The sequence below is a fragment of the Canis lupus genome, chromosome 7 (assembly GCF_011100685.1).
Source record: "Canis lupus familiaris isolate Mischka breed German Shepherd chromosome 7, alternate assembly UU_Cfam_GSD_1.0, whole genome shotgun sequence".
Classification (NCBI taxonomy): Eukaryota; Metazoa; Chordata; class Mammalia; order Carnivora; family Canidae; genus Canis; species Canis lupus.
In genome coordinates, this window is record NC_049228.1 from 80,262,573 (window position 1) to 80,287,635 (window position 25,063).

At 51.9% G+C, this 25,063-nt stretch overlaps 2 protein-coding genes across 4 annotated transcripts in view; one reads left to right on the top strand and one right to left on the bottom strand.

The window, feature by feature from the left end:
• Nucleotides 1–2,090: 2,090 nt before the first annotated feature.
• Nucleotides 2,091–25,063, top strand: part of LOC119872627 (zinc finger and BTB domain containing 7C) — a 335,100-nt gene continuing 312,127 nt past the window's right edge. For all 3 annotated transcript variants that reach the window (XM_038543996.1, XM_038543999.1, XM_038543997.1), the window contains exon 1: nt 2,091–2,154. The gene's annotated coding sequence lies outside the window, so the exon portion shown is untranslated. The remainder of the gene's footprint in view (nt 2,155–25,063) is intronic.
• On the bottom strand, nt 2,172–3,863 carry LOC119876424 (basic proline-rich protein-like). The gene is made up of 3 exons (XM_038541822.1): nt 3,851–3,863; nt 2,686–3,216; nt 2,172–2,623 (listed from the first exon to the last, which is right to left on the bottom strand). Exons 1-3 carry the CDS (start codon nt 3,861–3,863, stop codon nt 2,172–2,174), a joined length of 996 nt encoding a protein of 331 aa, XP_038397750.1.

Sequence of the window (25,063 nt, forward strand, 5' to 3'; positions counted from 1 at the left end):
GCTTCTAGGGCTTGGAAATCTGATATCCTGAATCTGAAACTCTGTTTCTAAGACTGACTTCCCTAGACAAGCCTTTGGACAGTTTGGATACGGTTGTTATTCAAACTGTTTAATGAATGACATTTACTTATTAGGAAAAGTCAGGTCTCTCTAGCAAATGAAACATGATCTGCACAACCCGATGTCCCAGATTCCCCTTTCATGTGTGCACCTTGCTGTCCAGCGTCACATCGCGTTCCAGAGTGTTTTCCTCCTCTCCTCGACGAGGTGCCTAACAACGTGCATTTGTCACACAACGAATGAAATGGTCCAAAAAAAAAAAAAATGCCAATGAGCGACCCTCGGAATCAGTGCCAAGCGAAAGGTCCACGAATTTATTTCTGTGACTTCTGTGACGGATGCCCTAGAGTATCTCCAACTTGGAAGACATTACCCGGGCGGCGGCGGCCCCGCTGCTCCTGCATCCGTGGCCGGGACAGGGATGGGGAGGAAGGGATGCGTTTTCTGGCGCCCCGGACGCCCCGGCGCGGCTCGGGAAAGCTCGGCCCCAAGCTGGAGCCCGAGGACCGCAAGCCTGGAGGAGCCCCGGAGAGGACCCGCGGGCACCCGCAGGTGGGCGCGCCCGGGCGGGCCAGGGTGCCCACGGCCCAGGGCGCAGGGGGTGCGGGCCCGAGCGCAGAGAGGAGAGCCAGTCCCTGGCGGCCCCGGGCTGCTGGCGGCGGCCTCACCGACCCTCCCCGCCGGGGCCCCGCCCCGCCCCTTCCCCGGGACCGGCCCTCGGGGCTGCCCGTCACCGCTCGGCGCGGCGGGTCCCACCTAGACTCTCCCGCGCGCCCGGGACCGGCGGGGGCGGGGCGGGGCGGGGCCAGGGCGGGGCCAAGCCTCCCCCCCCCCGCCCCCGGCGGCGTGGCTGGGGCATCGGGTGCCTCGGAGGCCGCCTTGGAAGGCCGTTCGGGGCAGTGACCCGGGGCCGCGGGCCGGGCGCGGGGTGTGCGGCCTCCGCGCGGCGAAGGGAGGGAGCCCGGCGCCCTGGCCCTGGCCCTGGCCCTGGCCCTGGCCCTGGCCCGGGGTTTCCCACGGGGACGGGGAGCCCTAGCTTCGCTGGGGAGCCGCCTTTCCGACTCGCCGGGATTCCGAGGGCTCCGGGGAAACTTCCCGCCCTCACTCTTTATCCCGACTTTCGGGTGGGAAAGCATCTGCTGAGTTGTCTTATGTCCTCCCCCAACCGGACTCTGTAAAAATAGCCGAGCGCCGGGGCGAGCGAGCCAAGCTGCCGCCCGCTGCCCCGGCCGGGTGTGGACCTAAAAATACCGGCGGTGGCGGTGGCGGTGGCGGTGGCGGTGGCGGTGGCGGTCGGCGGTCGGGGGCCCGGGCTCCGGGCGCGGGCGGGTCCGGCCGGCCGCAGAGGGCGTCTGGAGACCGGGGAACGGCGGCCGCCGGCCCCTCGCCTCGGCCGGGGCTGTCCCTTTAAATCCTGGAGGAGGCAAAGAGAAAAAAGGAAAGCGAGAAAAAGCCCCAGCGGATGGCGGCTCTGCCGGCCCCCACCCCGCCCCCGCGCCGGGCCCCGCCGGCCGCCCCCGCCCCCGCCCCCCGGGCCCCGCCGCCCCCGCTGCAGTCTCTGTCCACAGAGGGATTCCGCGGAGCCGGGGAGGAGGTCGGGGCGCAGCAAGTGCGAGAGCGGCGGGCGCGGAGGGGGCGCCGGGGAGGCGGCCGGGGACATCCGGGCCCTTCCGCCCCGTGCGCCCCCGGAGCGGGGGGCGCGGGGCGCGCGGGGCGCGCGGGGCGCGGGGGGCGCGGGGCGCGCGGGGCGCGCGGGGGACGCGGGGGGCGCGGGGCGCGGAGCTGACAGCCGCGGCGCGGGAGGCGGGGCGCGAGGAGGGCGGAGGCGCGGCGGGGAGGGAGGAGCTGCCCGCGCGCCCGCCGCCGCCGCTCGGCTCCACACCCGCCGGCGCAGCCCCGCCACGAGACTCTGACAGCGCGCGGCCCGCGCTCCTCGGGCGCACAGGCACGGAGCGCGGCACGGAGCGCGGCACCGAGCGCGGCGGCGGCGGAGGCGGCGGAGGCGGCGGAGGCGGAGGCGGAGGCGGAGGCGGACGCGAGGACCGCGGCCCGGCGCCAAGTGCGGGAGGCGCGCGGGGCCGGCGGCGCGCAGAGGTGAGTGGCGGTGGGGGTCACGGTCTCCGCCGCACGTCGGCGGCCGAGGCGGGGCAGGGGCTCGCGGGGCTCGCGGGGCTCCCGGGGCAGGGTGGCTCCGCTCCGCCGCAGCCGGAGCGCCGTCCCGGGGCTGGTGCTAGGAGGCCGGCGGGCTGCGCGCCCCGGGGCGCCGGCGGGGGCAGGGGGCTGGGGGCTGCGCCGGCCCTTCGGGGCTCGGGGCGGCCGCCATGCAGCGGGAGGAGCGGGGGAGGAGGCAGGGAGGAGGGGGGAGCCAGCGAGCGGGCGCCGCGCCTCCTGGCTGGCACCGCGGCCGGAGCGAAGTGGCGCGCGGGGCGGCGGGGAACTTGTGCGGGCGCGTGCGGGCCCGGGCGCGGCGGCGTCTGCGGGCCGGGGCGGGCCGGGGCGGGCCGGGGCGGGGCGGGCCCGTCGGCAGCCACAGGTGGTTTCTGCCAAAAGTTTCGCCGCACTTCTGCGGGGCAGGCGCGGGAGCATTCCGGAGGGTGGCGGCCTCCGAGAGTTGGGCGCCCGCACCTCCCCCGGCTCCTCCCGAAGGCTGCGGAGGGCCCGGAAAGCGCGGACCCCGCATCTCGCGGCGGCCCACGGGCTTCGTGGCGGCCCCTGCCCGAGGCGGCGCCCCTGCGGGACCTTGCGACCCGCGCGGCTGCGGCGCGGAGCTGCGGGAAATGGGCCCCGTTGCGGGGTCGCCCGGTGCCTCGGGGAGGTGGAGCCGAGGCCAGCCCGACCCGCGCCGCAGCCGCAGGCAGCGCAGGGCCTCGGCCGGGGATCCGCGCGCCTCTCGCTCCTCCGAAACCCAAGGGTCCCGGCCGCTGTGCTGCTTTGTTGTTCGGGCTGCTTGTCTGATCTCATTAGGCGGAGAGCTAGGAGGAGCCAAAGAAGAGCCAAGCGGCAGCAACGCTTTTCCTTTGAAACCAGCTGTGGAGGCCGGTACCCAAACTAGGCGAGGAGGGGCCAGGGACGAGGGGAGCCGCGCGTCGGGAGGGGTGGGCTCCCTGACAGCCTCCGCGGACCCCTGCAAGGCCAGGCCCGGGGTTTCTGGGGCCTCTGGGGGCAGAAAGAAGAAGATGAAGATGGGAAGGGAACACGCCCCAGAAGAGGAAGATGTGCAGAGAGAGAGAGAGAGAGAGAGAGAGAGAGAGAGAGAGGCTCCAAGAAGTCCAGTGGTTTGGCCCAGTTCCCCATTGGCCTGCTGTCGAGTCGAATCCAGGGTAGCGAGGTTAGAACCACCCTGGTAGGTCGGTCCTGGGCTGAAAGAAATCTTTATCCTCCCAATGGGTCTGATACCCAGCTGGTGCAAGTCTGCACAGAAATGCCTGAGAGTTGGTTGGAAACACCGAGTCCTTCATCCCGGCTGCCCCTGCACCCACTCCCTGCTCCCCCAACCCCACAGAGTACCTGGGTAGAAAGTGTGCCCTTTGCTTTAAAAGAAAAGGTCACAGAAGTTTGGAGCAGAAAGATGCCCTAAAGATAGGAGGAACGCTCATTTTACAGATGAGCAGCTTCAGGCCCAAGGGAAAGTGACCTGCCACGGCAGTTAGTAATCCTGGGAGACAAAAAAAAAATGACATCAGCCTCCCAGACCAGGGTGGACACAGTTCCCTCAGCAAGGCCTCGCAGGGCCTGAGGCCCGAGATGCCACCCCACACCCCGAGCCCATCATGAGGTCATTATCTGGTACTTCCTATGTCCATGCTCGCCAACTAATGTGGTATATTTCCTATTCTCTGCCCTTGGCTTAAAAAAATAAAAAAAAAAAATGAGGACTATCACTGAAGGTTTCAATCTGACTCTATTCCAACTTTTCCTGCTCCCTTCTCACCCCAAATTCCTCAAACTCCTTTTGTAACATAATGCAGCTTGATTGGCCAAGATGAGTTTGCAGCTTGTCTCATTGTGAAGCACCCTCTTTCCGTAGGATGCCAGAACTCTGTTTTCCTGGTAATTAGGTTTTACAGATATTTTTGAAAGGGAGCCCAATTCTGGATCAATTACACTTGGACACAAATGTTGTGCTGTTGTGGATACCAAATGAGAAAGATGAGCAATTATCTGGGGGTGTTGGAATAAATGTTGTTATGAGTATTTGACACAGCTATTAGACATCAATGAGTGGGTTTTCAGTAAATGTTTTTTATGCCGTATTTTATTGAGCAAACAAAGTGTCTTAATTAAAAAGAACTAGGAGTTGGCCACTTAGATTTTAGCCACTTGTTTCTTACCAGTGTGCATGGATGGGAATGGTTTCGAATGGTAAACAGAATGATGGGTGGGAGCTTTCCCAACCCCCACTCGCACCCCTACCCCCACCAAAATATTCTAGGGCAACGCTCATCCTTGGGATCCACTGTCGTGTACAGTCCAGTGGAACCATATTAAATCAAAATACGTCTGGGTGCGGTGTATGCCAGTCTGTATTAGTCAGAAATGTCTGGTGAGAGAGAATGTTTTGTAAGTTTTATTGCTGCACAAGGGCACGCGGTATCAAGAATTCGAGGCTAACACAATGCCACCAAATATAATTCTTCTGCTCTTGTGAACAGATAAGAATCAGCGTCCCCACAGCTGTGCTTGGGCTCCTGTGGGAGAAACCAAGGTCTGACGTCATCACGACAATGCAGGGTTACAGTAGACAGTGCCTTTTGGCTTCCATGTATCTCAGGTCATGGCCATCCCCACGATGGTAGGGAGTTCAGCTGTTTGTCCATCTTACAGGTGGGGAAGCTGAGGCAGAGAGGCGACGGTGCATGAACACATTCTGGGCATGCAGCTCAGGGTTTCTGGGGTGGCCAGGTGGGTAAGAGGCCCCCCTAATCACATTGCCCCCTGCCTCTATCCAGTGCTGCCACTGCAGCAGGGTGCGGAGGTGTGGCGGGCTTATGGTTATAATTGATGGGAGGCCACCAGCTCTGATGGGGGCCCGGCAGGGCTTTCTGCCCCACCCCCACAGTGGGTGAGCCGTTTCCTCCCTCTTATAGCAGGCTGTGGGAACTTGGGGGAGGAGGGACCAGCTGGCTGAGGCTGGGACGGGGGTGTGGGATCTGTGCCTGAGGAGGGCTGAAAGAGTCCAGGCTATTTATAACCCCTCCTCCCCTCCTGGGAAGAAGAGACTCAAGGGTCTGGAGCCACCCTCTGTGATGACTCCTCCCCAGGATGGCTGTGCCCTACTGGAAGAAATCTACCACCCAACTGCATGGTGGGTATTGGTGCGAACCCTGACCTGTGTAGAAGAGGCCCCCCGGGAGGGCTTTGGGGAACTTGAGCTGCTCCGAGGTTTTAAGATACAAAGATTTCCTAGAGTCTCTATGTGTGCACTTTTTCTCAGGCACTGACCTCTCCCGCCAACCCCCGTCGCCACTGTTTGCAGAAAAATGAAGCATACCCCAGAGATCTCACAGAGCAGAACTTAAGAATCTGCAAAAGTGGGGGTCCTTGGCTTTTCTGCATAACGGTAACGGTGATTTTTATGCGAGAGGAGATTGTGAAAGTGGCGTATCACACGTGGTTCCCCCTGACCGTGAGCTCAGGCGGTCGTGTGTGGTGCTGGCTGGGCAGGTGTGGGGCTCTCCCCGCCGCCCCCCGCCCAACCCTACCCTGGACCAGCCCCCCACAGTTCCCCTTGCCTTCCACACTCTTAGGACCAACACCCGAGTCCTCTGTTGTCTTCAGAGAAATAGTATCTGCCATTCTGCTGGTCACAGCCTTGTCGCTGCAATGGGGCATGTTTCCTCCCTGGGCTGGTGGTCGGCAGAGTGCGGGTGGGCTGTGGGGGAAGCAGCGAGGCACAGTGCTCTTCTCTCTGTGTAGCTCCTCGCACTGAATTAATCCTCCCATCGGAACCATTCCGGGGCTTGCAGCAGGTTTTGCCAGGGAGAGAAGGCAGGCGGGAGGCCCGAGGTGCAGAGGTGGGGGGGGGGGCAGCTCCGGGACCACGGCGGTGCCCGGTGAGCCTGGCGCGGGCATCACAAGCGGGGGGCTCCCGCGGGCAGCCTGGTGGGATGCTCGCTGTCACTTCCTCAGCATGCGGCACTGTCCTGGGTATTGCACACGTGCTCTAGGCCAGTGCCGGGGTGGGCGTCGGTCAGGGTTGCTTCTTCCTTGCCATCAGCAGGGTTCCTCGGTGTCGGGAGGGCGGGGAGGCACGATCAGAGTGCATGTGAGAGGAGCCCTGGACCCAGTGGGTGGGCTACGGTGCTGCCAGAGATGCCGGGAGCAGGGGACAGCGGTGGCCCTTCCCCAGTCCCGCCTCACCAAGCATGCTCAGTGGGTTTCCTTTCAGTAGGCAGGTGGGCTGCTCCTTCGCTCACCCTCCTGTGGCTCCCACCTGCCTTCCGACTCCCTCCACTCCCGGGACAGCACCTGCTGGGCCCCGTGGTTCCTGGAGCACACCGTCCTGCTCCCGCGCTTGTCCTCGCTTGTTCTTTCCATCTGGTGGGCTCCTTCCCTCTGATCTCCCCCCATCCGGTCCCCGGCCTGGACGTTCAGGTCCCCCCACCTTCCTCCCTTTGTCAGACGCTTCACAGCACCCACCTTGTCTGGGATGCGATCTTGGTTCTCTTCTTGTTTATGGCTTGTCTTACCCACTGGAATGTAAGCTCCAGTAGGGCAGGGGCCCTGCCTGTTCTGGTCCCCCATCGTCTTCCCCACCCCAGAACAGTGCCGGGCAGGGAGTGGTGCCCCAGGAAATGAGTGGGTCTGCCCGTGAGTGCTGGGGCTCTGTGACGACGAACCAGCCAGGTGCCTCAGTCTTGGGACCTCTTCAGCCTGGAGGCAGGAGTGAAACCTGCTCCCACATGCTCTGCTCATGGCAAGGAGGGGAGGTGGCCCTGACGAGGCACAGCCGGGGGTGGGGGGCACGGTCAGGCAGCTGGTGGTAGCCCTGACTCCACAGGGCTGGTTGGCTTAGGCACAGGGCTCCTTTTTCTGATGCCCTGTGAGGAGTCAGGGGCCCAGGCAGCTGACCCACCTCCAGGACTGAAGTTCCTCTGGCTTTTGCTTGGCTGCCACCTCTCTCTCTGTTTATTTACTTCTTTGGTGAGCAAGAGTTCCAAGCAGAATGCCATCCTTGGAGAGTCAGGAATGTTGTGTTTTTCCATCAGCACCATTCATTTGCTGCCTCCTCAGAACAGCTGTGGACAGCTGGCTGCCAGCGTGGATGCAGGGAGGGCTTCTCTTCAGGGCCAAGGGGTACACTCAGCCCTGCAGGAATGGGGGATTTCATCTGTGCTTCACACCCTGCTGGTTTCCAAACCCCACTGAAATGGTGCCTGTAAAAACAGATTCTTGAGGAAATTAAAAAACGATTAGCATTCGGTTTACTGCTCCTTCTCTGATTATAAAAGCAACGCGAGTCAAGGTAGAAAATTCAGAAAATGTAGAAACGTTGTAAAATTAAACTCCCAAACTGTGACAACACCCCGATCTTGGTGCATTTCCTTCCAGTCTTTTTTCTGTTCCCGCCAAAATACACACACATGCACATGCACACACCCATCCCCCTGCACATTGTTTTCTGAGCTTCTGTCAACCCAGGCCATCTCTTAATAAACAGAAAGGCTTCTTCTCCTGAGAAGCCTGAGCCATTCCCACTGTGAACCACTGATATTTAGAAGAAAATCTATTCTCCGCATCTTCTCCATTGATGGGGAAGATTTTAGTGAACTTTACCTAATGGAGTTTAAATGAGGAGAACAGTCCCTGCCTCCAGCATGTGGAGGATGTGCTCTGGAAGGGACCTCTCATTCCTGGCCTCTCTTGGTCACCAGGCGAGGAGCTACTGGTTTATGGTGTTTATGTCTCTGGTTTATGTCTCCTTACAGAGCATTCAGTTGCATTTCCCAGCGCCATCGGGTCTCTAGAAATGTATTCTAATAGATGTGTAACCTTCCCTCAAGTCACATGTCACACTTTAACCATTACACACCTGTAAGAAAATGAACCCAGAGCGCTTAACTGATCATTCCTTGACCCCAAAATAAGAAGAGCAGGAGAATCTTGAGAAATATGAACCCATGTCATTGGCTTAGTGTGTTTAGGGCATGGCTGTTTAGAGACAACCTTTGCTTCTTCGGGAGCCTGGGGCTTTGTTGCCACGCAGAATCCTTCCTGTAGGAGGAGGGACCATGATTAGGCCTGTCCATGTCAGGGCCTCTTTTGGGACTGAGGTTGGCTGGGGAGGGAGCGCAGGGCGCTGGGGGTGAAGGGATGAGGAAGAAGATCATTACATCCTGGGAAGCAGGAAAGGGCCACATGAGAGGCAGTTCTCTGACTTGGTAGTTTTGGTGGGTTTTTGGAGGAGGTGATGTTTAGATGGAGTCTTGATATAAGGGACTAGAGGGACCTAATTCCCTGAAGGCAAGAAGTAGAGGGCACCCAGACAGGAGAGTTGGCTGCGGGCAGCCTCAGAGTTGACACAACAAGGGTTCGTGAGCCCAGGAAGAGGGAATGGCAAGAGCTGGGGGCCCTTCAAAATGGTGGCTCCTCGTGAGCTCAGAATCTAGTTCTAGGGGAGGACAGGTCCCCTTGGGTCCCAGGGCTCCACTCCGTCTCTTGGCTGGTATCATCGCCATACAACAGGTGACGAAACCGAGACCTCAAGAAGTCAAGTGATGGTGAGGAGCATGGGGCGTGGAACTGAGGAGACCTGAATCCTTATGGCTTGGCCGCTTTCCTGAGGTCACCTTGGTCATGGTGTCAGATCTCTTAAAGCTTTGGTTTCTTCATCTGGAAAATTATGAACACCAACTTCATGAGGTGGGTGGGAAAGGAGAGGACATGATACACCACACAAAGCCCTCAGCCTGACTCCTAGCAAAGACAGGCATGCATCCATGAAAGCCACTGTTAGTCGTGGGTTCTGTGAATTCTGCTCCTAACCTGAAGGGAGGAGAGTGAAGAATGAGGTTGGGGGCACCCAAACATCCAAGACTGTATCCTTCTTCCTCCCCAAGCTACTACTATACTTGAAGAGCTAAAAATCCTGTCTCCAGGAAAGATGACCGCAGGGAAGCCTACCGCTCATGTAGATAGAGTCTGTGTCACCTGAGGGCTTCCAGAATCCCTTTCTCTGTCCCCGCTATGGAAGGGGAGATACACTTGTGGGAACCACCCTGAGGCTTTAGATGTCGCTGGCAGGGGTGCATTCTTTACTCCTTCACTCCTGGACATGGGTCAGTCTTTAGAATAGAGAATGTCTGGCCACACAGAGAGTGGCACATAGGGCGGGTCGGTTTTGCTGATTGGGAGCTAACCGGGTAAGACCATATGACCTGGAGCAGCGCAGCCTGGTAAAAATATAGTGCGAGTCATCTATGTAATTTTAAGTTTCCCAGTAGCCACATTAAAAAAAAAAAAAAAGTCAAAGGAAACAGAAGGGAAAAGGAAATGCATTTCATTTAACCGAATGTGTCCAAAGGATCGCCGTTTCTGCAGGTGCCACCAGGCACACTGTGGGGGCTCAGCTGGCCCTGGGGCCACCCAGTCAGCCCATGGCCGGGGGCGGAGGGGGAGCAGTCTGGGGAGGCTGGTGTTCCCAGGCTGGGAGTGGGGGAGTGCACACCGCGGGCAGTGCGCCGGGCCTCTGGACAGGACGGCAGGAAAGCCAGTAGTTGGGGAGGAAGCGAAGGCCCTCGAGTCCTGGCTGGAGCCCGGGCCCGGGGCAGCCCTCTCACCTTCACCGGCCTGAGTTTTGCCCTGTGCAAAATGAGCTACCCCTGTGGTTCCCATGAGCAAAAGGCAAGCAGAATAAATTCAGTGCCTTCCCGAGTTGGAAGAGGGTGGAGGTGGGGCTTGGAGAGAAATTTAGGGCAGTGGAAAGGATGTCCAGGCCCCACGTTCTCAAGCATCCATAGAAAGTTCTGTCCAGACAATTTGTACACGTAAGCCTCTCTAGCAATGCCAGGACCCAGTCACCACCAGTCAGTTGCCCTTGTGATTCTTTTTGCCTTAGATTCTTTATGTAAACGCTGTGTTTTGGGGATAGAAGTGGCCGAGCATGACTATTATTATTGTTTATTTATTTATTTATTTTTAAAAGGACATGTTTTCATTGTCTTTAAGTCACGAAGCATCTTCTTGTTCCTGGGTCATCCCAGATGGCAGTGTGTATGGCAGCCATAAAACAGGGGAGGGTCCACGCAGGAAATATTAGAACAAAAAAGGAAATATTTCAGCTCTGTCATAACTGGGCACTCGGCCTGTCCAGAGAGGATGTGGGAAGAGGAAAGAAAAAGGCAGCAGGTGTGTTTGGAGGGAAGGGTGTGTCTGCAAATGTATTTTAAGCTCCTGAAGTGAGACACATTGGTTTTATTGCACTCTGGTAGGGAGGGATTTGAGGTTTTTATCTCCCTGCCACAGACTCCTATGTGGTGGGTGGGGCACTCTCTTTCTCCTTTTATTTAAAAAAAAAAAAAAGGTTTTTTAATAAAATATTTTATTTATTTATTCATGAGAGACATGGAGAGAGGGGCAGAGACACAGGCAGAGGGAGAAGCAGGTTCCTTGCAGCGAGCCCTGTGCGGGATCCTGGGACTCTGGGACCATGCCCTGGGCCGAAGGCAGGTGCTCAGCCACTGAGGCCCCTGGGCGTCCCTCTTTCTCCTTTTAAAGGACATTTTTTCTTTTTAAAGTAGATTGTCACCAAGTAACTAGGTGTATCCACCCGAGGGCCAGCTCCTCCTCCCACGTGGGGAAAGGGCTGGCCTGTACTAAGAGCTGGTCCAAACACTCACCTTCACAAAGGAGGAGACTGAGGGTCAGAGAGGCCCCTCCTCCACTCCCAGGTCATCCAGGAAGGCAGCAGGGGCGGCCACCCCTGCCACGGCATCCTTTCTGCCACAGAAGGGTGCCTCCCAGATTTTGTCTTCACGTTTTACAGATGACTCAACAACAGGCTGCCTTAAACCATTTTTTAAAGGAGGAATTCTCTCTTATGTTTTCCTAAACTAGATTTTTTTTTTATTACTCTTCCACACATTGTTTGCTTTGAATTTTTAATTTAATTTTTTCGAATAGGTCAACACTTACATGGTTTAACATTCAAAAGGTACAAAAGGGTTTTCAAAATGGAATATCCTTATCTCTCCTCCTCTCCTGGTTCCCCCACATGGAGGCAACCACTGTCACTGGTTTTTCAGTGTGAAGAGATGTCATGAATATACAGGAAAATATGTCTCCGTGTGCCCATGTGTATATCCACGTGTGTCTGTATTTTTGAAGTTTTTTACCCAAATGGGAGCATTCCATACACACTATATTTCACTTTCCACTTCCCATGCAACCCTAAATTTCTGGGACATCTGATTATCTGACTATAAAGAACTTCTTGATTCTTTTTTTTTGCTTGTTTGTTTCAACTATGTAGATTCCATTGTTTGGGTCTTCCTTGACTTTGTTAACCAGCCCCTCATAGATAGTCATTTTGGTTGTTTCCAGTCTTTTGCTTATGTAATAGTCTTGGTTTTTACCCAATGGTTTTTATAAAAAAGATTCTATTTAGTTATTATTTGAGAGAGAGAGCATGAGGAGAGGACAGGGGCTGAGACAGAGGCAGAGGGAGAAGCAGGCTGTGGGGACCCCGATGCGGGACTTGATCCTAGGACCCCAGGGCCACGACCTGAGTCAAAGGCAGACACTTAACCCACTGAGCCACCCAGACGTCCCCAGTGATTTTATTTTTTTTAAATTAAAGCAGTCCTTGGAGTTTTTTGACTGCAGACAGATTGATAGCATTTTAAGTTTGCTGATTTACTGTTTGCAAGATGCCTGGAAGATGTTTACATGTTTAAGGGTTAAGAGTAGAATAAATAATTTTTATATTGAACTTTCTGGAAAAATGAATCATATGGTCAACATTCATTTATTAAACCAATGTTTCTTGGGGCACCCAGGTGGCTCAGCAGTTAAGCGTCTGCCTTCGGCTCAGCGTGATCCCAGGGTCCTGGAATCAAGTCCCACATCGGACTCCCCACAGGGAGCCTGCTTCTCCCTCTGCCTGTGTCTCTGCCTCTCTCTCTGTGTCTCTCATGAGTAAATAAATAAATAATCTTAAAAAAAAAAAAACTTCACACCAGTGTTTCTTGAGTTCTACTCTGTGCTGGGCACTGGGCTCTGGGCCAGGCAGTTGATGGGGTGGCGGGAACAAAGAGGACAGGGCACACAGGTAGGCCTGGCATTTGGGGATAGAGTGCGGGGGCAGGAGCGGTACATCTGGAGGTGACTTCGCTAGGAGAAGAGAACAGTTAATGCAGCCTTGGGGGCAGCCTGGACAAAGGGACACAGAAGTCATGGAGGGGGAGTTGGTCTCTTTGGCTTGGGGCTAGAGGTGCAGAGCACTAGGGAGCAGGCTCTGGGCTGCCTGGCTGCATGAGCAGCACGGCTTCCTGACCACAGCTTGTGGTACCACGTCCTTGCTTTCTCTCTGCTGCCTCTATAAGTCACTGCCCATCTGTTCAGATTCCAGAGCCTGTCTTCTTTCTACTGCACTTAAATGGACTCCAAGTTTCCTGGAGATTATTCCAGGAGGGGGAACAGCCTGTGCAAAGGAATGGTGGCAGTACCAACATGACCTGTGCCATGCTCATCGAAGAAGTAGCTCCTCAGTGGAAAAACCTGTGTAGGAAGCAGGAGGAAATACATTTGGTGAAGGGGATCAGACCTGGAGAATTGAGTGTAGCGAATCTTAACCGTTACACTGCTTTTCCCCTCTGTTCAGTTTACTTCAGGTGGTTTTTTTTTGTTTTTTTGCTCAATTCTGGTACACTTCAGGGGATGCCATACTATAGAGTTCCAAGTTAAATGATAAGAATTTAGGAAGAAATAATCCACGTCATACTGACTATTAAAAACATGTTATTTCAGTCTAGAACCAAACTGGGATTATTTTTATTCATTGACCAATATCTTAGTCCTACGGCATTTTAGGAAATTGCCTTCGGAGCTACTTAAATCACTGTTGTAAAATTGCAACTCCCAGCACATAGGAATACCAGGTCACTAAAATAACAGGGGTGTGCATTTATCCATGTTTTAGAATTCAATGTAGATGGAGCGTTTCATGTTTCAACTTCTTTGAGAGCCACTTGCTCACAACCCTGCGGTTCATGGTCAAGGATGAGAATTCCTCTTTTGTTATTTTCTGTGTGGGCCACATAATATGTGTTGTTGGGGTGATGCATAGACAGAAACAGAAGAAAGGGCTTAGGGGCCGGTGAATCCTGTGTAATGGTTAGGTTGTGAGATGTGCTAGAGGGATTCAAGGACCCCATTCCAAGGCCCAAGTTTGCATAGGCTTCCCCTGGTGGATTTATATCCATCTTTTTAATCTCAAGGTTTCTCTGTCCTAGTGTTAATTTACACATAAATACAAGCCACTTGAACAAAAAAGCCTGCCTGTTATTTTTCTGACAGTTAGGAATCTGTGCCTTCATGAAGACTTGGTAGATTCAAGGCTCACTGATGAGCGATGTCCATCTCAGGCTCCTGGCTTCAACTTTGCAAAATATAGAAAGCTCCCCAAGGGAAGGGAAATGCTTCCCATTTCCCGCTAACTTCTGATGTCAGACGTGCCTGTGTCCATTTTGTAAATTATCTCCTAACTCAGATTTCAGCGGGTTTCCAAGAACTCAGAAATCGTGTGCACAAGCTGGGTGGCACAGATGAGAAGGTGGTAGGAGGGGTGGGGCGAAATCCCAGGCACTGTCCTGCCAGCCACTGGAAGACCAGCGAGTACATGCTTGCCTTTGTCTACCTGCAGCCCCGGATAGTTTCCTAAACTGCTTTTTTTTTTTTTTTTTTTTTTTTTTTTTAATTTTTTATTTATTTATTATAGTCACAGAGAGAGAGAGAGGCAGAGACACAGGCAGAGGGAGAAGCAGGCTCCATGCACTGGGAGCCCGACGTGGGATTCGATCCCGGGTCTCCAGGATCGCGCCCTGGGCCAAAGGCAGGCGCTAAACCGCTGCGCCACCCAGGGATCCCTCCTAAACTGCTTTTAAGGGGAGGTGGAGGTGGAGAGAAGGGTTGTAAAAGTGAATTATTTGATAAAATAATATTTCTGCTTACATTATAGAAAACTAAATCACACTGCGTTCTGCCTTCGTTGCTTTGCCAGAAATTTCTCATGAGAGATTCTGATGCACCAGACTGAGCCACTTCGCTGAGCGTCACCTATTTGCAGAAGTCATTAAAAGCCATTGTTTAACTAAAGGCTTTTCTTTTCCTTCCTTACAATTTTCAAGAGCCTGCATTTGCACAGGCCTGACTCAGCAACCTTCTATTTTGGGAATTTGTTACCTCTTCTCAGATTCTGGACTGCAGTTCCCTAGTTTTCTCTTCTTTGCTCAGGACCGGCTATTGCCTAGACTTTGACTCCGGGCCTGAAGTCGTCTCACCACAGAAGGACACATCTTTGTACTGGGACTCTGCCCCAGCCCCCGGGGTACCTGGGTGACCTAGTTCCCCTTCTTGCCGGCCTCAGGGACAAACTCACATTTCCACCCTCGTAAATTGTCACATTCCCTGGGAAAGTCGCCGTGTGACAGAGCGGTCAAGCCTTTGAATAGGACACACCCTGTGTGTGCGCCCGCGTGTGTGTGCGTGTGCATGCGTGTGCACCCATGCCCACCCCTCGTCCCCTCCCATCTCTCCCTCCTTCCCTTCTTAGATGGGATCAGAGGAGGTAAACACCCAGTATAGTGGCTGTCACAGAGCCTGGGACTTCATAAATATTATCAACTATGAGGAATAATATCACATCATGTTCAAAAGGAATGTGTAGCCCCAAGTTCCTTTGTAGTCGCGCCTGAGAATCCGAAAGCTCTCTTAGCCTAGTGACCCATTCTATTGTTTTTTTATACTCCATCCATACACACACAGCACATTAAGAGTCTGTTCATTCTTGGGATGTGTGCGAAATTCCAATTCCTGTCAGGAGAATTTATGTGTGGTTTTAGAGGGGATAATCGACCAGTTAGTATGTGCGCGCGGATTTTATACACATACGCGTCGCCGTTTACAGCACACATTATAACATCTTCAGTCTCTGCCAAGAATGTGTATTTCTTAGCTGTGTGCATTTGCATATTATGGGTTCATAATTTCAAATAGCTGTAAAGATCTCTACAGAAAAATGTAGTCACTGTACTCTGATGTTCTAAATCTCAATGTAGTAGTAGAACTTGGCTAATTTTTGCCCTTGCTAATGTACCAGCCCTATAATTTTTACACACACGCACACACACGCACACACACACATATCCTTACCTACCTCTGACTTTACCCTACTTCTAAGCAAAGATTTACTAGCTGGGAGCTGAGTTATGCTGCCTATCCACCGGACTTCATTACCTTCCCCAAATATATCATACGCACGGCACAGTGTACTGTGGTCTTATTATAGATGATTACAAAGAAAAGATTTGTCAAAATAAGTGAACCCTCTGCATCTGATATTTTCCTGGTTTGGGTCCCTTGCTTCCCACCCTCACCCCCGCCCTGCAGCTTGAGTCATCAGCCTCACCCCTGGTGTAGCTGAGCTCCCAACAAGCGGAGAGCTCTTCACAAATTGCTCCTTCAAGCCAACATCACCAGAACACCCAGCCACCCACACCCCACCCTCTATCAATCATTAGAGAACTTGCCATTGGCAGTTGCTTGATTTGACCAAACAAAACAGAGCAGCGGAAAGTAAAGAAACTGAGATAGTTTCAAGGTCTTCCAGGTATAAGTCTCCTGAATTTTAAAAATGGCCTGACAGGAGATTTTCTTTTTGGAGTTTATGAAAAAAAAAAAAAAAATAGGTTGCCAACCTGAAGTCTGTTCTACCCCATGTCGGAGTAGGGAGTATTACATAGTAGAATCACAAAAGTCTTCAAATGTGGTCGACACAGGGAAAGTGCTCTCTGTGCCCATTGTTGCTTGGCTAACCTGGGGATTGCTGGGCCTCGGACCGGCCAGGGCTGGGAAGGGGTTCCAGCGGCTTCTTCATTGTGTGGCCTGCTTTGCTCATTTGATGTTCCATCAGAAGGTAAATGCTGCAAAGAGTGCCCTGAAGAGTGGGAACCGGATGCCTTTTTGGGTGTCTAGGAGGGTCGCCACTTCCTAAAGGCCCAGGAGTATCATTGTCCTGCTAAGTGGTGTCATCCGTTGACTCAGATGCCCCTAGTTGCTGCTTTTGATCACTTTGCTGCCTCTCTGGTTCTGCCCTTTGTTCTTATTTCTGCTTAGGAGCATTTGCTTTAGTCGTGTGTGTGTGTGTGTGTGTGTGTGTGCGTGCGTGTGCGCGTGTGCGCGTGTGTATGTGATCATCTCCATGTCCTGACCAAAGTTCCTTTACTTTTGATTCTGAGCCTAGTTGCAGAAGAATCAAATAAAGTCTTTACATTTAACAAACTATTATTATTATTTTTATCATTATTATTATTTTTTAAATTTTTTTATTTATTTATGATAGGCACACAGTGAGAGAGACAGGCAGAGACACAGGCAGAGGAAGAAGCAGGCTCCATGCACCGGGAGCCTGACGTGGGATTCAATCCCGGGTCTCCAGGATCATGCCCTGGGCCAAAGGCAGGCGCTAAACTGCTGCGCCACCCAGGGATCCCTCATTATTATTATTATTTTTAAGGAAGCTCCACACCCAGCGTGGATCCCAATGCAGGGCCTGAACTCACAACCCTGAGATTGAGACTCTTGGGTTAAAATCAAGAGTCAGACACTTAACTGGTTGAGCTACCTAGGTGCCCCTAATTTTTTTTTTTTTAAGATTTTATATATTTATTCATGAGAGACACAGAGAGAGTCAGAAACATAGGGAGAAGGAGAAGCAGGCTCCCTGCAAGGAGCCTGATGCAGGACTCCATCTCAGGGTCCCAGGATCACACCCTGAGCCAGAGGCAGATGCTCAACCACTGAGCCACCCAGGAGTCCCCCTAAAAAATTATTTTCAAAGAATATTTTTAACTTGCTTTATCGAGGTATAATTTCTATGCCATAGAATTCAGTTTGTTTTAGTTTTACAATTCAGTGGTTAATTTTTAACAACATATGTGTTAAATTAGTATGCATATGTTAGGAGAGGGGGTGTCAGGCAGAGACTGGGAGGGAGAGGAAACGGGAAAGGATTCTTTTTGTCCAACGCAGCCCACCCTGGGGTGTTCTCTCAGTCTACCTTCCGTGCAGAAGGGAGCCCCGTGGCAGGAGGTGTGGTCAGGGTGGGCCCATGGGGCATTGGGGGACAGCTGCTAGGAAGCACCCCCGCCCCCAGCTGATTCCACAGGGTCCTGCCCTGGCAGGTGAGGCTTTTCAGCTCTTGGACAACAATAGTTCCTCCCTGGTCATGCCCAGTTCACCAATGCCAAGGTATTGTCACTTCAGAAGCTTATTCATTAGCACATTTGGCCAAAACCATTTCCTGTTCTTGCTAACAGACTGTGCCGAAGTGGATGTCTGAGGTCATCCAGGCCCATTGCCCAAGATATACATACAACCAAATATCACCCCTGGAGCTCCAGTAAGTGGCCCAGGGACACTCATTGTTTACTGGCCGGGCTGGAACTAGATCTTGGTCGCCTGCCTGTGTAGGCCAGTGGCAGGGCCCTCTCTTTGCTGCCCTCCCAGAATGGCCTCAGGTGGGCACAGGAGAGGTAGGTGGAAAGGCAGTGTGGAGGTCACCGAAGGCCCTTTTAACTCCTTACGGGGGTCTGGTGGAGCAGCCCCTGAGCCTGGCTCCAGAGCTGTCTGTTGCTGCTTTAAGGCCCTCTCAGTAAGGACCTCACCCTCTCCCAGGCTGATTTTCAAGCAGTTCTCATCAACTAGCAACCCTGAAAGGGGTACAGATCAAGTGAAGAACCGCCCAACTTAGACCTGTATTCCAAAAGCAGCCAATCCTTTGATTATACCTGAAAACTCCAAGCAAGAAATTAGGCCAAAGAGAGAAACACAGCCATAGCTCGCACTTGGACTTCTGCGCAGAAGCCACTGTTTAAAATCCTGGTTGCATTCTGTTGGTGTGTGTGTGTGTGTGAAAAGTTCTGAAAAAGCTATATTTTCAGATTTTAAAAAAAAGAGCATATCATCTTGAAGAATTCAAAGCTTTGAAAAAAAAGGTAAGTGAAGAAACCAATCGTATGTAGATGTAAGTACTTATTAGACACCCAATGTATGGCAGAAAGGGGAGATCTTATGCTTTGAAAGGGGAACAGCCTTCCCTCTGATCCAAGGGCTCATCATAGGGAGTTCTCCCTGCTGGGATGCTTACTTAGAAGGCCTTTTCTTTCAGTCTTTGCCAGCTGGTGTGGAGCAGAAAGCCAACTAATAGGGCAGAAAGCCAGCCCTCTCTTGTGCAGAGAGCCAGAGGGGGAGAAGTAGGTAGATGGCCTACTCTGAACACAGGAGCAAAAAGTCGTGATGGTAAAACAGTGGCATTTACATCCGGGACACTTGAATGCTTGAGCCAATAGGAGCTAGATGCGCAAGAAGACAGGAATGAGTCTCTAAATAGGGTCCTTGTACCAGTGACCTCAGCGTCTCTTGGGAACTTGGGGGAAATGCACATTATCAGGCCCTACCCTACTGAGACACCCTGAACCAGAGACTCTAGGGATGGGCCTAGCGAACTGTAGTGTAATGAGCCTTCCTGGATAGTCAGACTAGCTCGCAAGTTCTAAATGGGGGTTCTGTTAGGCCAAGATCCATCGATAACAGATGGAGGTCAGAGTATTGATTCTGTATTGTTTTTGTGAATATGGTAATTCGTTAACACATGTCTGGTCAATTTAGTAAAAGAATTTTTATTACCTATAGTATACATAGTTGACTGAATGGCATATCAAACATCCAGTGAATTGGATATTATCCAGTTGGCCCTTGAACAGCATAGGTTTGAATTGTGCAGGTCTACTTATAGGCCAGATTTTTTTCAGTAAGTATAGTATAGTATTGTAAAGGTATTTTTTTGGAATTCTTTCTTTTTTTTTTAAGATTTTATTCATTTATTCATGAGAGACACAGAGAGAGAGGCAGAGACACAGGCAGCGGGCTCCACACTGGGAGCCCGAAGTGGGACTTGATCCCAGGACTCCAGGGTCACGCCCCAAGCCAAAGGCAGAGACTCAACCGCTGAGCCACCCGGGTATCCCTGGAATTATTTTCTTTCTTTTAAAAGATTTATTTATTTATGATAGACACAGAGAGAGAGAGAGAGGCAGAGACACAGGAGGAGGGAGAAGCAGACTCCATGCTGGGAGCCTGATGTGGGACTCAATCCCGCGACTCCAGGATCGTGCCCTGGGCCAAAGGCAGGCGCCGAGCCACTGAGCCACCCAGGGATCCCCTGGAATTATTTTCTTAATAGCATTTTTTTTTCTCTAGCTTACTTCATTATTCTTACAAAATACAGTATATAATACATATACAAAGTATGTGTTAATCAACTGTTTTTATTGTTGACAAGGCTTCTGGTCAACAATAGACTATTGGTAAAACTTTTGGGGAGTCAAAAGTTATATATGGGTATTTGACTGCATGGGGCATTGGCACCCCCAACTACTGTGTTGTTCAAGAGTCTACTGTTCTTTGCGTTGTAACATGTGAAGTCTGGAATATTTCCATGCATTTCTGATAAAGTCTTATCACAGGTGCTTCAAAAAACAAAGCAAAAAGTAAAAATCCCACAAACTACCCTCAGATCACAACAGAGGCCTTGCAAATCAGACTGACTGGCTCTACCTCTCACCAGCAATGGGAAGTTGAGCAGGTTCTGTAACACTTTGAAGCCTCATTTTTCTTGTTGAGTAAAACCTGGATGGCTCAGTGGTTGACCATCTGCCCTTGGCTCAAGGTGTGACCTCGGGGTCCCAGGATTGAGTCCTGCATGGGGCTCCCTGTAGGGATCCTGCTTCTCCTTCTGCCTGTGTCTCTGCCTCTCTCTCTGTGTGTCTCATGAATAAATAAATAAAATCTTAAAAAAAAAATCCAGAGTGAAAATTACCTGCTTTATGGAGTCCTTGAGAATAAATGAGACCACAGGTGCCACCTAGGCCGAGTTTTACTCAGAGCCCCTGGCAGGCAGGCTCAGACAGAGAGGGTCCCTTCCTGGGGGCTGGCTCCAACCTGAGGGCAGGGCCATCATGAGGTGACAGTGCCCCCAGACGACTGTGGTTTGGCTTGTCGGGAATTGAGTGCTAGCATTGGAGGGGATTTGGGTGACCTGGGCCACTCACTTCCATTTTATAGAACAAAGAAATGGAAAGCGGAGATTTGAAGTGGGTTATGGGCAGAGAGGCCCAGGGCCCAGGTGGGCGGCAGCCCAGCCCAGTGGCTTTCTCGCTCATGCTGTTCATTCATGGTCCTCACACGTTTTACCCTGTACCCCACGAAGGCCACAGAAAGGCTCCTTTGTTCAGCACAAAGGGCCCTGCACAGAGAAAGAGCCCAAGGGGTGGCCAGCTCTCACTGGGGATCGCCACTCTAATGTGCATGGGTTTTCCCTGTGTGGAGAGTAAGGCCTGCAGAGGGATTCGGGGGCTGCCCCTTTGGAGACGGGCATGTGCCTGGCACAGCTGATTGACCTTGGAGCTGGTGGCGTGCTCATCTCATTCCTCCCTGGGGGCTGGAGGGGCTTGGTATTTCCTCTGAATATGAGGCCCTTGGAAGATTTTAAGTAGGTGAGTGATTACAAGTTTTATCTAGTTAATTTAATTTATTATTATTATTTTTTTTTTTTTTTTAAGATTTTACCTATTTATTCTTGAGAGACACAGAGAGAGAGGCAGAGACACAGGCAGAGGGAGAAGCAGGCTCCCTGTGGGGAGCCCGATGTGGGACTTGATCCTGGGACTCCTGGGTCACGTCCTGGGTGAAGGCAGGCGCTCAATCACTGAGCCCCCCAGGCGCCCCCTGTGATCACAAATTTTAAACAACCACCAGCAGTTATAAAACCTTGGCCTCCAAGACCAATAGTTTATATGTTACCCCTGGGACCCTGACTGGAGTGGTAGTGGGTTGGTGGGGGGATTACTTTGCATTTCATTCATTACTCTTTGTTACCGTGTGCATTACTCTGGCCCACGTCTTACTTTTCTTCTGTGTGTGAGTATGTGAAGAAAACTAATTAAAAAGTGAAGCATTTCTCTAGACCAAAGAAAAATAAATTTTGTGGAGAGCACATGCTACTTTGGAAAAAATGATCAAAATAAATCGCTCTACAAAAGAAGGCACTGTTCTTTTGGTATGATGCCATTTTGATAGAGATGTATCTATGTGTAGAAAAAGTCTGGAGTAATGAATATTAAAAATATTATGAAGATTAAAATTTTCTTGCTCTAGCCTATCTGTGTTTTCCAGTTTTTCTCCTATGAACGTAAATTACTTCTGTAGTTGGAAAAAAAGAAAAATTATTGATTTTAATTAAAACAGGAAAGAGTACCAATATCTTTGGACAACACAGCGACCCCGTCTAATAGGGCCTCCAGTCCAGCCTTTGTTCCTGAACGTCAACAGTTTCATCTAACATCAGTGATGGGATCTTTCAATACACTAAAAATATTTTTCTGCAGGAACTCATCTGACCCCAGCTCACCAAGCATAGGGCATACCCCCATGTGGAGAAGGGATTCTAGAGAGTCCTGCAGATCGATAAGATAGATAATTCACTCATTTTGCCATTCATCTAAAAATCCGTATCAAGGGCCTTCTGTGTATCGGGTACTGTGTTGGGCTCTGCAGATTCAATAGTGCATTAAGGAGCATGGCTGCTTGCTTTTCCTCTGAGCTCTCCTTTCCGGCAGAGGATCCAGTTATTTGACTCTCATTAGGAGAAAGCCTCACTGCACTTGAACGTGACTCCAGCAGGCCGCTCCTGCAGGGTTTGTACCTAGGGTAGCCGGGTAGGAGGTGAGGTTGGGGGCCCACTCTGGGGAATACTCAGAGGCATCTTGACCCTCACTGCCACTTATGAGGTTTCTTAAGCCAGGCACCGTGCTAAGTGCTCACGCTTATTTTTGATTTTTGCAACAACTCTCTAGATGGGAGAAAAACCGGTGTTAGGAGTAAAGGACCTTGTTCAGAGGATCACACACCTAGGAAGCCCCAGAATCAGGGATGGAGTCTATGGCTCCATAGACATTTCATCTGTCCCAGTGTCCCTACCTTGCTCCTCCTCCTCCTCCTCCTCCTCTTCTTCTTCTTTTAAAAAAAGATTTTATTTATTTGAGAGAGAGAGAGAGCGAGATGGTAACAGACATATCTAGTGAGAGAGAGAGAGCACAAGCAGATAAGAGAGAGAGAAACAGACTCCCCGCTGAGCAGAGGGCCTGACTTGAGACTCAATCCCAGGACCCTGGGAGCATGACCTGAGCTGAAGGCAGATGCTTCACCGACTGAACCATCCAGGCACCCCCACCCCCACCCCCTGCTCTTTTATAATCCAATCTACAGAGGTGGCCCGGGCCCCTAAGCGCTTGTAAGGTCCTCAGGCAGGCCCACCACAAACACATACATGTACACAGGTACACACCCACCCACAGAGGAACAGTTAAAAGACCTGAGCATCATTCTATGAATAAATGACAAAATGCGCTTGTGCAGCATGCAGAGTTCACCTGCTGCCACCAACCTGAGGCCCGCACAGCACATCAGTTCAGATTGCAGGGCAATTATTTAGAAAGCATGATGACTCAGACAGGGCTGGGCTGAAGCGTAACTTGGTCCAAATAAAGACTGGAGGCTGGGGGTGGGGGGCGAGGGGGAGGGAGGCCAAACGAGTCCTGTAAACAAGATGAGAGAGTGCAAGGCTTGAACTCTAGGAGAATGTAGTTTTGAGCACCTAGGTGCACCTCCAGACAGCCCTCCATCCCCGCCTGTTCCAGATTAGTCATGCCAAGTACTTCATGAGAGATGGAGTAAGTTGCCCAAATGTCCCTCTCCTACAAACAACAGCTCCTATGATATCAGTCGTTTGTCAGCCTACAGAAGGTATTCTCAAATCAGCTTGCCAAAGCCAGCTTCTCCCATGGATTTCCCAGTATATGGAAAAGGAAGTGGTAGCAGCACTGCTGTATTTTGTAAACACTTAAAAAAAAGTCAGCAACAGTTTATTCTGCTCTTTCTATGTGCTCAGCCCAGTGCTAGGTGCTGTGGGGAAGTCTGGGACAAGACAGGATACCCAACCTTTATTTTTTTAAATGTTTTTAATTGGAGTTCAATCTGTCAACATTTAGCATAACACCCAGTGCTCATCCCACCAAGTGTCCCCCTCAGTGCCCCAACCCCAACCCCCCCCCCCCGCCCACCTCCCTTTCCACTACCCCTTGTTCATTTCCCAGAGTTAGGTGTCTTTCACGTTTTGTCACCTCACTGATATTTTCACTCATTTTCTCTCCTTTCTCTTTATTCCCTTTCACTAATTTTTATATTTCCCAAATGAATGAGACCATATAATGTTTGTCCTTCTCCGATTGACTTATTTCACTCAGCATAATACCCTCCAGGTCCATCCACATCGAAGCAAATGGTGGGTATTTGTCATTTCTAATGGCTGAGGAATATTCCATTCAGGATACCCAACCTTAAGAAAATATGTTCCCTCATTGGGGAGAAGATGTGAGTGTCCGTTGAAACAAGATGGAAAAAAAAATACAAGACAGCAATGAAATCAGGTGGCACACGGGTATCATTGGTATCCAGGAGGGGGATAGCAGGGAGGGTGGATGATGAGGGCAGCTCTGGGGCTGGCGTGGGGTTTGAACCGTGGCTGGGATTTTGACTGGAAGGAGGCACTGGGCTTACAGAGTGAGGCTGCACAGCTAATTAGAGCAGTGTACAGAGTGCAAGCCGTGCTCTCGTTCTCCCTTTGTCACATGGTGCTATTTATGAGAGCACGCTATCAGCTGACATGCCACCTCTGATCAAGTGACCCTGCTTGTTGGCATCCCAGACACAGGGGCTCAGGCCCACGGCCTCTTCCTGCTGTCCCTCCCTCTCCAGCCATCTCCCTGCTTGTGTCTCTGCCTGGAGGGAAGACGGAGGCAGAGACGAGAAGATCACAGACCCGGCTGTTGTGTGGCTTCCCGAGTTTCCGGCAAGAGATTCAGTGGAGGAGGCAGCTGGCTGTATGGCAATGCTAGGGTGAGACCTGAATCTGCAGCTGGCTGCGGATTCCAGATGACCACGTTTTCTAGCTGTCTCCATTACAGAGGCCTCTTTGGAATAAACCCCATTCGTTTTGAGCATCTACTGAAATGGGGGCTGGCTCGGTGGCTTGATGCAGTACATTTCCTACTGGTCTCTTCCTCTCTAACCCAACCTGTGGGTTTTCCTGGAATGCTGTTTGCCTCACCCTGCCTTTCTACCAAAAGACCTCCAGTGAGTACAGATTTCTGTCCTCCACATTCACTCTTGACCAGGCCCTTGAGTCTCATCATCTCTGCATCTTGGCATTCCCTGGCCTCAGCTGGTTTGTTATGCCTGAACATGGCAGGGCATTTCATTATAGCCTGTCAACCCAGACTGCATGTGAATGCGGCTCCTGTAGCTTCTTTACCTGCTGCTTGTCTAGTAAAATCCGGCTTATCTTTTAACGTTCGCCATGCATGCCTCCCACTCCCAAGAAGTCTTCCTAGATCATCCCACAAGAACTAATTGCTTCCACTGCCCTATAGGCTGAGAAAGGAGAGAGAGGATGGCAAAGGCGCATGCAGGGCATCTGGGAGGGTTTAGAAGGTTGGGCAAAGAGAGGCTCCAGAGAGGTGCAGGAAATTTGGAGTAGGGGGTGGGGGTGGAGAAAGAGCCCCTTGAGAAATATTTCTGTGAGTTATCACGTGGTGTCTGATGACATTCGAAGCAAGACAAGACTGGAATCTCCTTTCCGTTATTGCAGGTTGTTGGACTCTGCACATTT

Bases quoted from the DNA above. Each gene is read 5' to 3' on its own strand.
- LOC119876424 (XM_038541822.1), bottom strand. The intron at 2,624-2,685 runs GTGCGGGCGCCC...CCTGCCCCGCAG, and splicing joins TTCGGGAGGAGCCGGGGGAG to AAGTGCGGCGAAACTTTTGG.